The sequence below is a fragment of the Theropithecus gelada genome, chromosome 5 (genome assembly GCF_003255815.1).
Source record: "Theropithecus gelada isolate Dixy chromosome 5, Tgel_1.0, whole genome shotgun sequence".
NCBI lineage: Eukaryota > Metazoa > Chordata > Mammalia > Primates > Cercopithecidae > Theropithecus > Theropithecus gelada.
In genome coordinates, this window is record NC_037672.1 from 100,216,928 (window position 1) to 100,234,151 (window position 17,224).

A 17,224-nucleotide genomic window follows, 5' to 3' on the forward strand; every position below is an offset into this window, starting at 1 on the left:
GGCGCGGTGGCTCAAGCCTGTAATCCCAGCACTTTGGGAGGCCGAGACGGGCGGATCACGAGGTCAGGAGATCGAGACCATCCTGGCCGACACGGTGAAACCCCGTCTCTACTAAAAAATACAGAAAACTAGCCGGGCGAGATGGCGGGCGCCTGTAGTCCCAGCTACTCGGGAGGCTGAGGCAGGAGAATGGCGTGAACCCGGGAGGCGGAGCTTGCAGTGAGCTGAGATCCGGCCACTGCACTCCAGCCTGGGCGGCAGAGCCAGACTCCGTCTCAAAAAAAAAAAAAAAAACAGTAGACACCTGGAAAGGCTGTGCATGCACCTTTCGTGGCAGGTCAGCCACTCACATGATAAGAGCTTGTGTCTATTTTTCCACAGTTTCAGCTCTTTCTCTATAGGAGATAAGACTCTCACTCAGGGCAATCTAGCAGGGGTGAAGCTCAGTACTGCTTCTGAAGCTGGGAGTTATAATCCCTGAGCTCATCATTTTTCTTTCATCACTTTGTCCAGTGAACGTAGGAGCAAGCAACCAGTTTTATTATGTTCCTTGGCTCTCCACATATGGTCAAAGGTATTATGTTTAGAGTCACTAAACTCCTTGCCTCTCACAAGCAGTGAATCAGGAGTATCAAATGCATTTATTTTGCATAACTCTCTAAACAGTTCATGCCAAGGACTATTGGTGTTCTCCATACTTTTAGAAATAGAGTCCTTAGGCCAGACGCGGTAGCTCACATCTGTAATCCCAGCAGTTTGGGAGGCCAAGGCGGGCAGATCACGAGGTCAGGAGATCGAGACTGTCTTGGCTAACATGGTGAAACTCCGCCTCTACTAAAAATACAAAAAATTAGCCAGGCATGGTGGCGGGTGCCTGTAGTCCCAGCTACTCAGGAGGCTGAAGCAGGAGAATGGCATGAACCCAGGAGGCAGAGCTTACAGTGAGCAGAGATTGCGCCACTGCACTCCAGCCTGGGTGAGAGAGCGAGACTCCATCTCAAAAAAAAAAAAAAGATACAGAATCCTTAGCATTTTTTGGTCTAATCAAATTAAGCAGTCAACTCCAGAAACCCCAAAATCAATAAAAGAACTCCATCCTTAATATTCTGTTCCTCTAGAACCACCCCTGGTACCAAAATCTGTATTAGTCAGGGTTCTCTAGAGGGACAGAACGAATAGGATAGATAGATATATATATAAAAGGGAGTCTACTAAGGAGTATTAACTCACATGATCACAAGGTCCCATAATAGGCCATCTGGAAGCTGAGGAGCAAGGAAGCCAGTCCAATTCCCAAAGCTGAAGCACTTGGAGTCTGATGTTTGAGGGTAGGAAGCATCCAGCATGGAGAAAGATAGAGGCTGGGAGGTTAAGTCACTCTAGTCTTTTCACGTTCTTCTGTCTGCTTTTTATTCTGGCTCTGTTGGCAGTTGATTAGATGGTGCCCACCCAGAATAAAGGTGGGTCTGCCTTTCCCAGTCCACTGGAGTCAAATGTTAATCTCCTTTGACAATACCCTCACAGACACACCCAGGATCAGTACTTTGTATCTTTTAATCCAATCAAGTTGACACTCAGTATTAACCATCACAGTGTTTCATTCAGAAGCTATATTCTCCAAACTTCAGTTTCTCCTCTGTCAAATAGGATTTTCAGCTATGACTCTTACTTCAAAGGGTACACAGGTACAAGAGATCTCCAGCCCACGAGTCCGGCAACATGTTTTGGTCAACCTTAACATTATATTTTTCTAAAATCCTTAAGTTAGTAAATATTGTTTCCCACCTAACACAGCTCTAAGTGAAAAAAGTTGCAATTTAAGGAGAGTCCTTATTTTCTGACCAAAGAAACTACAATTTAAAAGGGAAAACAAGACAAACCATTTGCTTGGCCCACTATAAGTGCCAGGCGTTATGCAAGGTTTTTAAGGAGACACAGAGACAAGTGACACCTGACTAAAGCGTAGCGGTGGGGTTCCCAGCACTGGAACTCATGAAAGGTTAGAATAAATGTCTGGAGACAGATTCCTAGCTGATAGGAAGAGTCAGAGGAGGAGATCACACTTGCTCAGGGAGTGAGGCTGGGCAGCTACATGGTTCCACTGCCTCTGAGACAAAGCCAGGAGGTGACTGTAGCTGACAGGTGGAAGACGCAGTTGGTGAAATATTTTCTGCATGGGTTTGAGCCCCAGCTTAATCCTAATACCTGTGAGTCTTTGTGAAGCTCATAAAACATCTCTGTACACCTGTTTTCTCAGTTCTATAACGGAGACAGTAAGCATACCTACATGCCTCACAGGATCAGTACAAGGAGCGCACGAGATAATTATCAAAAGTGCTTAGAACAGTTCTTGGTACATAGTGTGCACTTAACAAATGATAACTATCATTTCTATTACATGTACTGATCTGAAATGATATCTAAGATATATTAAGTTAAAGAAAAAAGTCAATATAAAACTATATATATATATAGAAGGCAATCATCTGTGGGGGGAAAATACATAAATCCATATATGATTATCTGTCTGTATATGTTTATAACATATATGGAAGAATACACAAGAAACTGGTTAATCATGGTTGTTTCTATAGAAGGGAACTGGAGACCTAGAAGACAGGGATGCTTTTCATAACATAGCCTACCTTTAAAACTGTTTACTATTGGCCAGGCAAGGTGGCTTATGCCTGTAATCCCAACATTTTGGGAGGCCAAGGTGGGCGGATCACGAGGTCAGGAGTTCGAGACCAGCCTGGCCAACATGGTTAAATACCATCTCTACTAAAAATACAAAAATTAGCTAGGTGGTGGTGGGTGCCTGTAATCCCAGCTACTCGGGAGGCTGAGGCAGGAGAATCACTTGAACCCGGGAAGCAGAGGTTGCAGTGAGCCGAGATAGCGCCATTGCACTCCAGCCTAGGTGACAGAGCAAGACTCCATCTAAAAACAACAACAACAACAACAAAAACCGTTTAGTATTTATACGCTTTACCTATTTCTAAATGTCATTAAAATTAATTTATCTCTTTTTTAAAAAAAGAAAACAATGAGCTAGGTTGATAGTGGTAGAAATGGTAAGGAATGGTTATAAGACACTATAGATTGGACTTAAAAGATCCAGTACCTAACAACAGACGTGAGGAAAAAAAAAAAAACGGATCCAAGATCCTAGGCTTAGTTTACTGAGAAAATACTTATGCTTTTATTGTAAATAGGTAAAATAAGAGAAAGTAAGGGTTGGGAGAATTGAGAGAAGAAATATTTGGATATATGGAGTTTCACATGCCATGAAGACACTGAGGTTGGAGAGTTGAACAGAATTTCTAGCTGGAAATCAGGTGAGATGTGGTGGTTAGACACAAGCATTTCAGCAATTGTGGTACAGAAGGGATGGTTGAAACGAAGAGAATTCCAAGAGATGGAGAACACAGAAAGAAGTGATATGTGAATTAACCCTGAGAAAATGTTTACATTTTTTGAGAGCTTTTAGCAAATGGGGTGATTTTAGTGGTATATTTTGAACAAAAGTATATTGTACTCATGTCTCTATTTTCATCAGACACATTTGAATTAAAATAATAACTGTTCCATTTGTTTACTATTTAGTGTTTCTGCCAATAGGCAGCATGCAATGGTGAAAAGAACATCGGTGTTTGAATCCTTGCTCCATCATCCATTAGGTGCATAATCTTAGGCAATAACTTCTCTGAGCCTCAGTCAATGTGAATTATTATACCTTTTCCAGAAGGTTGTTGTGGAAATTACATGAACACGTGCACGTGAAAGGGCCAAGAAAAGTGCACCACACGTGGAAGACATAAAATAAACGCTACATGAAAATGAATTGTATAGGCTGATTACATATATTTATACTTATATACAATAAGGACCAGCCAACGCTTTCCTAAGAATTCAGCTCTCAGGTGGTCCTTTGATTTTCAGTTCGGGGCCATACAAAGCAAATCCTCCCATACCCTAAACGCACTTCATGTGGCATCAAACAAAAAAGCCTATGTCCAGGTTTAAGGATCAGGATTTTTTAAACCATTTTTTTCCAAATGAGGGCTTAAAAACCTTGGACTTTTGTCTCCCCACAAATTGAACAACGTTATTAATTGACAACTATTTCTGTTTAAATTAAATTTCAAATGCAGAGTCATTAGCTATTTTATCTCCTTAATGTCACACTTGATAGATGCAGTCAACCTTTTTTTTTTTTTAATTTTACTTTAAGTCAGTCAAATTTTTAGAAGAAGACATACATATCTTTAAAGGGTCATTTCCTAAAAAGCTTTTGAGATCATTTCACATCACAAAATGATCACTAAAGCCAAACATTTCATTATTTTTTCTTTTTTAATTTAAAAATATTTTCTATCATTCCCAGTATTAAAGCAAATATTTCATTCTTACAAGTCTTAAGATCTCTGTGGAAGGTAGTATAACAACCGGAAAACCTTCTGTTTTAAGAAAAAATGTATGTTTAGTCATTCTGGATTATAATAATGGGACTTTCTTCTCTGAAACACATCAAAAATATTTCACGAGTCATAATGGTATTGTGGTTACGTTGAAGAAAAAGGAAGTCCTTATCTTTTAGAGACCCATACTGAAATGTTTGTGGATGAAATAATGTGATAACTGGGATTACTTTATAATACTAAGGGGGCCAGGAGCAGCAGCTCACACCTATAATCCCTATACTTTGGGAGGCTGAGGTGGGAATATTGCTTGAGCCCGGGAGTTTGAGACCATCCTGTGCAACATAGGGAGACCCTGCCTCTACAAAAAAGAAACAAATTAGCTGGGTATGGTGGTGTGAACCTGTAGTCCTAGCTACTTGGGAGGCTGAGGCAGGAGGATCGCCTGAGTCCAGGAGGTGAAGCCTGCAGTGAGCCATGACCACGCCACTGCAATTCAGCCTGGGTGACAGAGTAATACCCTATCTCAAAAAATATATGTATAAAATAAAAAATAATAATAATAAGGGATGGCACAGTGGATAGAGATGAAACAAAATTAGCCATGAATTGATCATGTTGAAGCCAGGTGATGGATACATGAAATTTCATTTTGCAAGTATCTGTATTTAACTATTTGTTTGAAATTCACCAGAAACTGCTCATTTGCTACTTAAAGAATACAAAAGTATAATGTACACTGATGCACATACATTGTTAGAATGTACTTATGAGTGATAACCTGCAGATTGGAGACTCCATAGACAGACTCATGGCTCCTTAGAAAGAATGACTGTGGGTGGAGGAGACCCAAGCAGAAAAAGCAGAGTCCAGGCTTAGAGTGCAGCTTCTCGCTTACCTGTGCAGTCTAATTTTGAGTGGCCTCTTTGTAGTTAAGAGACAGGAGCTCCCATTCTCTGTCTACTAACCCAAAAGCCTTGTGTGTACTCCTTGCCATGGCTCAGCTCCAAACACACTTCTACACCGATAACAAGAAATATGCCATAGATGATGTTTCCTTCTCAGTCCCTGCCACCTCTGAATTTGCTGACCTTAGTAACACCATCAATAAATTACTAAAGGACAAAAATGAGTTCCACAAACATATGGAGTTGTATTTCCTTATTAAGGGCCAGTTTCTGCGAATGTCCTTGATCAAACACACGGAACTGGAGAACATGTCATCAGAAGTAGTTGTGAAAATAGAATACGTGAAGTACACAGCACCCCAGCCAGAGCAACGCATGTTCCATGATGACTGGATCATTTCAGCTAAAGGGGCAGAGGAATGGATCTTGACTGGTTCTTATGATAAGACCTCTCAAATCCAGTCCTTGGAAGGAAAGTCAATAATGACAATTGTGGGACATACGGATGTTGTAAAAGATGTGGCCTGGGCAAAAAAAAAAAAGACAGTTTGTCTTGCTTATGTTTGAGTGCCTCTATGGATCCGACTATTCTCTTATGGGAGTGGAACAGAGAGAAACAAAGTGAAAGCCCGACCATGCTGCCGAGGTCATGCTGGAAGTGAGAGTCTATAGCTGTTGATAACTCAGGAACTAAATTTTGTAGTGGCTCCTGGGATAAGATGCTAAAGATCTGGTCTACAGTCCCTACAGAAGAAGAAGACGAAATGGAGGAATCCACAAATCGACAGAGAACACAGAGCAGTTAGGACTCCCATAGTGACCCTCTCTGGTCACAAGGAAGCAATTTCCTCAGTTCTGTGGTCAGATGCTGAAGAAATCTGCAGTGCATCTTGGGACCATACAATTAGAGTATAGGATGTTAAGTCTGACAGTCTGAAGTCAAACTCTGACAGGAAATAAAGTGCTTAATTGTATTTCCCATTCTCCAACTTTGTAAGCGGTTAGCATCTGGAAGCACAGATAGGCATACCAGACTGTGGGATCCCTGAACTAAAGACCATTCTTTGATGTCACTGTCCCTAACTTCACATACAGGTTGGGTGACATTAGTAAAATGGTCTCCTACCCATGAACAGCAGCTGATTTCAGGATCTTTAGATACCATTGTCAAGTTGTGGGATACAAGAAGTTGCATCATCTGGCTGCTCATGAAGACAAAGTTCATAGTGTAGACTAGATAGGGACACAGCGCTACTTTTCAGTGGACAGGCAGACAATAAATTGTATTCCTACAGATATTCACCTACCACTTTCCATGTGGGGACATGAAAGTGAATGATAAATTCATCATAGGGATTCTTTATACAAATGAAATTGGTAGAAAATCATGAAATTACATTGATGCATATGCAGAAAGCAACCGTTCGAAGTTTATATGTTTTCACTCTTCATAACAGCTAACATTTAACTATCTTTTTCTTATTTTGTATTTATAATACAATAGTTTGTGTTTATAAAATGAAAAGAATGATTGTGACTAGCTTGTTAATCACATGTATAGCTACTATGATGTACTCTTATAGTTTATAGTTAATAAATTTACACACCTAAAATATATCTTTCTCTGGCCATTTGTCCCAATTGCATGTGAAGAATATAAGGTAATAATAAAATTTACAGAAAAAGTACTAAGTATCTGATGCCTACCACTTTTTTGTATATGTGTATATTTACATACTTATAATTTTTATTTTTAAGTGTAGACTTTGAATAAGAACACATCTTTATAATGGGGTCTATGATGCTATTTGAAATAATTCTGGATCTATATTTACAGACACAGACAAATATATTCACGATATGTTTTAAATGTTAAAGTAGCTAACAAAACCACCTTAGGTGATGATTTCATTTTTATGTTATTATATTTGTCTATATACACTTAGAAAACAATGTGGAAAGATAAACACTAGTAATTTTACAGTGGTAAAGACTTTTATATCTGCTTTATATTATGTGTTTTATTGGCTTTTCTTCCTTCTTTATATTTTCTGTATTTCTTTTATCCAATGAACATTAAATAAATACATATTTTTAAAAGAATTTTAATCTTTTAACCTTTTTAAAGATTAAAAGAGAAGGAATAACAATATTATATCAGTATATGGGAATTTAGTGCATGATAAAAGTAATATGTCAGTGGACAAGAGAAAAATTGTTCAAATAATGAGTTATAGGCAACCAATTAACTATTTGGAAGAAACTTCAAATGAATCAAAATTTTAAATACAGGAACCATAAAGATAGCTGAGAGGAATTATTTTTAAGCAAACTACCAAAGACAGAAACAACCATAAAAGAAAAACAAAAGATTTCAACATACATAGCTTTACAACATCCATATGACAAAATACTTCATTAATAAATGGGACATTTGGGGATTTATTTTGAATTTGAATTTTTGAAAATATATAACAAAGGGGCCTTATAAACCTGTATTAAAGAGGCCAGCCATGGTGGCTCACACCTGTAATCCCAGCACTTTGGGACGCTGAGGTGGGCAGATTGCCTGAGCTCAGGAGTTCAAGACCAGCTTGACCAACACAGTGAGACCATGAGAATCGCTTGAACCTGGGAGGCAAAGAATGCAGTGAGGAAGATGATGCCACTTCACTCCAACCTGGGTGACAGAGTGAGACTCTATCTCAAAAAAAAAAAAAAAAAATTGCCATTAAAGATAAATAGCCAAAAGAAAAACAGATAAAGAAGATGAATTAGAAATGCCCACATCACCAATAAACACATGAAATAAACATATATATTTGACCTTACTAGAAAATAAATTGATTTTGATTTGTTTCTTAAATAATATTGAAATCTGGCACCTAAGACAAGCACTCTGATAAAATAATGGTGGCAGTGTACAACTGGTACAATGTTTATGAAAAGCAACTTAGAAGCACATACTAAATGACAAAAAAAAGTACATATCCTATGAATCAGCTCTTTAACTTTTAAATATTTGTATAAGAAAATAAAGACATACAGTAAAATTTAGTTAAAAGGACCCTCATCAAAAAAATAGAAAAAAAATGGAGTCAGATTTAACTATCAACAATAAGTAATAGATTATAAGTGATGGTAAGTGTATATAACAGAATTTTAAAAGAGCCACTAAACATGGTTTATAGAAACCTGTTTACTGCAGGTAAGAGCATCACAAAATATTAAATGTGAAAGAGTTGTTAAGTTGTATATTTAAATACTTATAAATGTGTATGCATTTAAAAAATTAGAATGGATACACTGAATTTTTTTTTTATTTTAATAGTGGTTATCCTGCTCAATGAAATAAAAGAGGATACAAACAAATGGAAGAACATTCCACGCTTGTGGATAGGAAGAATCAATATTGTGAAAATGGCCATATTGCCCAAGGTAATTTATAGATTCAATGCCATCCCCATCAAGCTACCAATGACTTTCTTCACAGAATTGGAAAAAACTGCTTTAAAGTTCATATGGAAACAAAAAAGAGCCCACATTGCCAAGACAATCCTAAGCAGAAAGAACAAAGCTAGAGGCATCATGCTACCTGACTTCAAACTATACTACAAGGTTACAGTAACCAAAACAGCATGGTACTGGTACCAAAACATAGACCAGTGGAACAGAACAGAGCCCTCAGAAATAATACCACACATCTACAACCATCTGATCTTTGACAAACCTGACAAAAACAAGAAATGGGGAAAGGATTCCCTGTTTAATAAATGGTGCTGGGAAAATTGGCTAGCCATATGTAGAAAGCGGAAACTGGATCCCTTCCTTACACCTTATGCAAAAATTAATTCACGATGGATTAAAGACTTAAATGTTAGATCTAAAACCATAAAAACCGTAGAAGAAAACCTAGGTACTACCATTCAGGACATAGGCATGGGCAAGGACTTCATGACTAAAACACCAAAAGCAATGGCAACAAAAGCCAGAATTGACAAATGGGATCTAATTAAATTAAAGAGCTTCTGCACAACAAAAGAAACTACCATCAGAGTGAACAGGCAACCTACAGAATGGGAGAAAATTTTTGCAATCTACTCATCTGACAGAGGGCTAATATCCAGAACCTACAAAGAACTCAAGCAAATTTACAAGAAAAAACAAACAACCCCATCAAAAAGTGGGCAAAGGATATGAACAGACACTTCTCAAAAGAAGACATTTATGCAGACAACAGACACATGAAAAGATGGTCATGATCATCACTGGTCATCAGAGAAATGCAAATCAAAACCACAATGAGATACCATCTCACACCAGTTAGAATGGCAATCATTAAAAAGTCAGGAAACAACAGGTGCTGGAGAGGATGTGGAGAAACAGGAACACTTTTACACTGCTGGTGGGATTGTAAACTAGTTCAACCATTGTGGAAGAGAGTGTGGCAATTCCTCAAGGATCTAGAACTAGAAATACCATTTGACCTAGCCATTCCACACTGGGTATATACCCAAAGGATTATTAATCATGCTGCTGTAAAGACACATGCACACGTAGGTTGATTGTGGCACTATTCACAATAGTAAAGACTTGGAACTAACCCAAATGTCCATCAATGACAGACTGGATTAAGAAAATGTGGCACATGTACACTATGGAATACTATGCAGCCATAAAAAAGGATGAGTTCATGTCCTTTGTCAGGACATGGATGCAGCTGGAAACCGTAATTCTCAGCAAACTATCACAAGGACAGAAAACCAAACACTGCCATGTTCTCACTCATAGGTGGGAATTGAACAATGAGATCACTTGGACACAGGGTGGGAAATATCACATACCAGCGCCTGTCATGAGGTAGGGGGAAGCGGGGAGGGATAGTATTAGGAGATACACCTAATGTAAATGATGAGTTAACGGGTGCAGCACGCCAACGTGGCACATGTATACATATGTAACAAACCTGCACGTTGTGCACATGTACCCTAGAACTTAAAGTATAATTTTTAAAAAAGGGAAAAAATAAAAAATAAAAATAAATAAATAAAACTGTTGGGGGCATTAGCCACATGAACAGCTGTCAAAAAAAAAATAGTGGTTATCTCTGGACGTGATGTTTCCAACCTTCTTCTTACTTATCTATGTAATGTTGGCATACAGAGACTATCTAAAAAAAAAAGAAGAAGAAGAAGAAGCTGCTTCAAAACTTACACCAGTGAGAAGTTCCACAGAAAAGCTCAGAACATTCCTAACAAGGGTCCCTTTATCTATGCACTTAACGTATCATATGGAAATTAATTAGTTTTCTGCCTCACTAAATGTGGCCTCCCACAAAATAAGAACTGTAGTCTCACTCTCAATTTCTTTTTTTATTCCTAACGCCTATTATTCTGTGTGGCATAATAGCAGGCTGAGGGCTGGGCACGGTGGCTCATGCCTGTAATCGCAGCACTTTGGGAGGAAGAAGCAGGTGGATCATTTGAGGTCGGGAGTTCAAGACCAGCCTGACCAACATGGAGAAGCCTCGTCTCTACTAGAAGTACAAAATTAGCCAGGCGTGGTGGCGTATGCCTGTAATCCCAGCTACTTGGGAGACTGAGGCAGGAGAATCGCTTGAACCCAGGAGGCAGAGGTTGCGGTGAGCCGAGATCGTGTCATTGTATTCCAGCCTGGGCAACAAGAGCGAAACTCCATCTCAAGAAATAATAATAATAATAATAGCAGGCTGAAGCAGTAACTTTTCACAGAGAACCCAAAAGTCTGTCTAAGAAACCAAAGGTTTAGATTCTGCACAGAAAACCAAGAGAGTGACCTATGAAATAGCCAAGACTAGCCACAGAATCTCTCACTAAATACAAATTTCGTTTAACCAGCTCAGACAAAAAATCCTGGTATATTCCTGCACCTCCCCCTTCTCTCTCCCAATCCATTTACAAATTCAACTGAAGGAATCCTGTTGTTTCGACATTTAAAACGTGTTCTCACAACCATTCTCACCATTTCACTGCCACCATGCTGGTCCAAGCCAGAAGTCATCTCTTGCCCACACACCTGCAATAGTCCCCTGGTTGGTCTTCAGGCTTCCACTCTCCTGCACTTTAGCCTTCACACAACAGAGTGACCTTGAAAAAGGCAAATCTAATCATGCTACTCTAAGCTCAAAGCCCACAATAACTTCCCATCACATGGAGAATAAAAGCCAAAGTGCTTCCTATGGCTCACAGCCCTTCATGATCTGCCCTAGACTTTGAACTCCTCTCTTTCCCTTTGGTTCACAGGTCTCCAGCCACACTGGCCTGCTGACTATTCCTGAAACTTGTCAAGCTCATTCCTGCCTCAGGGCCTCTCTCTTCCCCACTCCCATGTTTTTCCTCTTTGCTGGAAATGCACTTCTCCTTAAAAGTGACCTTTTCAAATAGGTCTTTTTGTTTAAAAGTCACCTCATCAAAATACCTATCTTGAATCACTTTTTAAAAAATAGCAATGCTTTCCAACCAGCCTTCACTGTCTCTTCCTTTAACCTGCTCAATTTTTCTTCAATGCGTCACCTGCCATAACATTATTTATGAATTTGGTATATGTCTATCTCCTCCACTAGAATGTCCATTTGGGAAAGGACTTTGCTTTCTTTACCACTCGATTTCAGGTACTTAGAATACTGCCTGCCACATCAGAGGTATGAAATAAATATGAGATAATTAACTAGGTGAATAAATAAATAAAGGAATAATATCACCAATATATGTTTCAAGTTCTTATACAAACACAATATTTGACCCACTGTCTACTATAAACCGTAGACTATTTCTTGACGTCAACACCATAAAGGGATGTTACAATAAAGCAGGTGGGATAACAGTCTCACATTACCAAATAACAATACTGATCTGATGTTGACGATTATTACTTTTTTTTTTTTTTTTTTTTTTGAGACAGGGTGTCACTCTGTTGCCCAGGTTGGAGTACAGATCACGGCTCACTGCAGCCTCAACCTCCTGGGCTCAAGCAATCCTCCCACCTCAGCCTCCCTAGTAGCTAGGACCACAGGTGCATGCCACCACGCCCAGTTAATTTTTTAATTTTTTTATAGAGACAGGGTCTCACCAGATTGCCCAGACTGGTCTTAAACTCCACCTACCTCTGCCTCGCAAAGTGCTGGGATTACAGGCATGAGCCACTGTGCCCAGCCTGATGATTATTTTCAATAGGCCTTGTGTTTCTTAAGCCCCAAAAGCCTTCTCATTTCTCATCCCACTGCCATTTGAGACCTATATCCACCTGACTGAAACCTCAAGGTTTTTCTAAGAATTTATGAAGAGATTTAAGAAATCTCTTCAAATTGTTCCTATGAGGAAGTTATTTCATACTATGAACAAATTCATTTTCATGAAGTATCTGTAATAACCAAACATTGTTTCTTAGCTCTGTAATACAGCACAATAATCTGACTTACTGACTTACTGACTTACTCTGTATTTCCCATTGGCTTAATTTTATTTATTTACTTATTTATTTACTTTGGTAGAGATAGAATCTCTCTATGTTGGCCATGCTGGTCTTGAACTCTTGGCCTCAAGAAATTTTACCACCTCAGCCTCATAGACTCTTTCTATGTTGGCCACGCTGGTCTTGGAACTCCTGGACTCAACAGATCCTCCCACCTTGGCCTCCCAATGCTCTGGAATAACCGGCTTGAGTCAATATACCAGCACCCATTGGCTTAATTATTTCAGTAAAATGAGGCAAAGAGGAACCCTACAAAATGAACAGAGGCATTCTCAAAGCAGATATAAGTGAAGACTCAGAGTATACTGTGGTCAACTGTGTTCTATATCACAAGTAGTTTGTCAACTAAAAATAAAATACTAAAGTTTGGGAATGATTTACTATAAAAATACATTGGACAATGGTCAATGTCATTTACAACATTCACCTCCTTTCTGATACACATCTCAGGAAAAAACAAACAAACAAAAAAAACGACTAAGTACCAGGTCAGAAATTTTGCATAACCGCAGGTGACCACCTTGTCATGGAAATAAACTTAGAATGGTGCTCCTGAAAGTCAACCACAGTGCTTCAAAAACATGATTTTTCAAAAAACCAAAGTAAGCATACCACATAGTATAGAGACCAGGCTAGGGAGTTGACCTGGGTTAGAATTCCATTTCTTTCCATTTAGTTGCTGTATGATATTGGTCACCTTCCTAATTTCTCTGTGCTCCATAATTCCATATTATCCATAAAATTCAGATATGAACACTTACTATATAGAGTTGTTATGAGGATTGGACAATGTATGCATCCCACAAGTAGATCAATTACAAGCACATCTTGCCCCATGTAAAGGCAACACGTGGCAACGCTGTGCAAGAGGGAACAGCAAAAGCAGTTGGAGGATGGAAGTCAGTTTGCAAACCTATGCGCACAGGCAGCCAAACAGGAAAACGTCCCCCACAAGTAGTCTGTAAATTGGAGACTCCATTGAGATACACACACACACACACACACACACACACACACACACACACACGCCCTGAGAGGAAACAGCACCTTTGTTCATCACCAAGTTAGCTTTAGAAATTATTTACCCATTATTAGCCACACTAGCACTGACAAACCCAACTTTACTCTTGTAGGTCATTCTCCACAGCGTCTGTGCTGCATCAATCCCAAATCTGACTCCCTGACGCTTAAAAGCGAAAATAAAAAACCGAGACATTACTCAATAGAGTTAACACTTACTTAGCAAAACGCTGTTGTCCTCTTTAGCGTGCAGATAGTAAAGACAGTAATTCCCGACCTTATGCTTGTCAGTGACAACATGCCCTTTGTATACACGCTTCAGTCGAGAACGACTGCGGTAAATAAACTGCTAGTAGCAATACTGTTCCTCTATCTAAACTTCCGCTTTCCAGAGTTACTGATGTCCCAACATGGGTCCGTCGCTCATCCGTCAAGCCCGTACCCCATAGCCTGGGCATTTCCCCCAGCAGATCACAAGATGCAAAGGGGAAGTTACTGCCAAACCGACAAGAATGGCCCACAGCTGGGGGCTGCCAGGCGGTTCCTGGGCCCCTCTCAGCACCAGAGGAAGGCGGGCGCAGGCTCGCTACGGGTCGGCCGCATGCCGTACCTGGATCAGGCCCTGCTGGAACAAGGCGCTGTGCACGCAGCCGGGGACCGCGCCGGGCAGCTCCAGCGAGCCGTTCCCATTGCAGATGCTCCAGTTTCCCCGCAAGCTGTAGCTAAGCGCCGCAGCGGTGGTCCCTGTACCGCACAGCGCGAGCAGCAGGAGCAGGTGGAGGCGCATCTTGGGAGCCCGCGCCACAGAGATGTGGAAGGATAGAAAGGCAGCGCTGCAAGAGACCGGCAGGGAACCCACTCACCCACTCGGAAGGAGCGGAGGCTTTAGGTCCCCGCCCCGGCCCCGCCCCCAGGTCAGCTGAGCGCTCTCCCGGCGTCGCAGCGGGCTGCAGGAGAACGAAGAGCCTGCGCCTGCACCCGGTGGAAGTCCGGCGTCGCGGCTGCGGTAGCTGCAGCCCCCGAGAATAGCTACAGGCTGGGGGGCATTGCGATCTGAGCCCTCCTTCAGTGCTCCTTCCCGCCGCCTCAGTACATAGAACTGGAGGCAAGAACCTTGCACAGTAATTGGGACATAAAGATCCCTGGACGCGAAGTGGCACAAGGCCTCGGGAGATCAGAGACCGACTGTACGTGGAGACCACAGCTGGAGAGGCCCCTCTCTCCTTCAGAGAACCGAAACTGGGAGACAACCCACACTTCCCTTCCCCCAAATTTACACAGACCCTCATCTACCTGGTAGCGTAACCCTCACCTCCCTGCAGCTCAGCTCGCGGGTCTCAGAGCCTACCCCTCCCTTCAAAGAGTAAACAAGTACTAGCAGTACCTCACAGTACCTAGCAGTACCTAGCAGTCACAAGGTTGTTCCGAGGGCTAACCAAGAAAATGAGACTACAGCATGTAGCATGCAGCATGCAGCATGGAGCCTGGCCCACGGAAGGCACTCACGTTAGCTATTGTTACTAGCGGCCTACGTCGTTATGTTTCATAAAGCCCCACGGAGGTTTCTGAGGTTCTGGAACCTGCCCTAGGCGCGCAACTGAGTTTAAAATCCTCTGCACTCACTAGCTGTGGGACTTGGGCAAGCCGCAAAATCTCCATCTCCGTTTCTTGAAGTTTTCAAGTTGCTTTAAGTAAAAAATGAGTTAACATACGTGATCGTCCCTAACAATGCCAGGGTACCCAAGAAATACCAAGGACTTATTTCGGGTGTTGTAGTCAAATGGCTTACCTGAGTCCCATTCGTTCAATAGGACGTAACAGTGATCCCAGAAGTTAAGAGGGAATTTTACATTGCATAGACTGCCTTTCTCCTGTGTTGACGTTATCTGCCTTATATTTATGCTTCGGAAGAAGTCCTTGAAAAGAAATTTTCTCTCATCAAATCTGAGCTTTGTTTTGCCTTATAATGGCCTTGGAATTGCCTGATTCTGCAGGCACCGGACAATATCTTACTTTGCAAAGTCAGTATTATTTACAAGCCCTGAATATCTTGGCTTAAAGGACATATGGATTATTCAGCCCAAGCCGCTGGCTTACAGATGAGGGAACCGAGTTCAAAGAGATCGGGGCCAGTCCCCGTGGCTCACGTCTGTAATCCCAGCACTTCTGGGAGGCCGAGGCGGGTGGATCACTTGAGCTCAGGAGTTCGAGACCAGCCTGGCCAACATGGTGAAACCCTGTCTCTATTAAAAACACAAAAATTAGCTGGGTGTGTGGTGGCACGTGCCTGTAGTTGCAGCTGCTCGGGAAACTGAGGCAGGAGAATCTCTTAAACCTAGGAGGCAGAGGTTGCAGTAAGCCGAGATGGTGCCACTGCACTCCAGCCTGGGCTGTAGAGAGAGACTGAAAAAAAAAAGAAAAAAGGAGATCGGGTGACTTGCCTGTCACATAGTGGCAGACAGGATTAGAACCCTCCTCTTCAAGGTCCTGCCGTCAGAGCCCAGTGATATTACAGGGGAAACTCTCTCACTCACTGCTTCGAAGTCTTCCTCACTCACTCCAGAAGCATTTTTACCTTTGATAGGAACAAAGCTCTCCATTCAAATTATATGCCATAATTCATGGCATTAAATGGCTAGCCATGGTCTGTGCAACACTGATAACACAAGGTTTATGGCAACAAGAGCAGCACAGGAATTTTTTCATAACTCTCAGATATTTCGTTAAGCCAAATCAGAGGAAAATTCATCCTTGATGATATATATGGATATATTCTGTTGTATTAAGAAATAAGAAATATAATTTTTAGAAAAACAATAATAGAAGATTCTCATTCCTCCTTTCATTCCGGATGTAAGCATAACATCATTTAGGTTACTTCACTTTGACAACAGAGAACATCAAAGAATAATCAAAGCCCTCATAAGTACTCTTCCTAAAATTGGAATTGGCACAGATGACATGATGTTTTCATTTTCTTATAGGATAATTTTTATCCATGATTTTCTGGAAGAATAAACCTTATTTAGAGAGTCATGATACCAAATGCAATGTTTAAAATAGTTGTGGATATCTTTAACTTACACTGTATAAACAGATTTCATTTTGATCATTTCATTTGATGCTTCCCAAAGCTTGAATTATTTAGAACAAGTGATAGTTCCCTGGTTTAAAAAGATAAATAATGCCTACAGTGGTTAAATGATGTATAGGGTCGGTATCCTGTCACAACAGGCCAATGGAGGTAGTTAGGTCCTTTGCTATATGACAACACTTCCTTCATATCTAAATATATAAAATCGGTAAACTCATTAGAACACCATGGCCAAGGATATTCCAATCCCATGATATATTACAGAAGTTATA

At 40.7% G+C, this 17,224-nt stretch overlaps 1 protein-coding gene and 1 pseudogene across 2 annotated transcripts in view; one reads left to right on the forward strand and one right to left on the reverse strand.

The window, feature by feature from the left end:
* The window catches only part of MANBA (mannosidase beta), a 137,643-nt gene extending 122,864 nt beyond the window's left edge, over nucleotides 1-14,779 (reverse strand). Inside the window, exon 1 of one of the 2 annotated variants that reach the window (XM_025386310.1) lies at nucleotides 14,469-14,779. In XM_025386310.1, coding sequence (XP_025242095.1) covers nucleotides 14,469-14,645 — 177 coding nt within the window. In that variant the 5' untranslated portion in view covers nucleotides 14,646-14,779. The remainder of the gene's footprint in view (nucleotides 1-14,468) is intronic. The other variant, XM_025386311.1, reaches the window with a different exon arrangement.
* Nucleotides 5,417-6,658, forward strand: LOC112625165 (annotated as a pseudogene).
* Nucleotides 14,780-17,224: the final 2,445 nt, after the last annotated feature.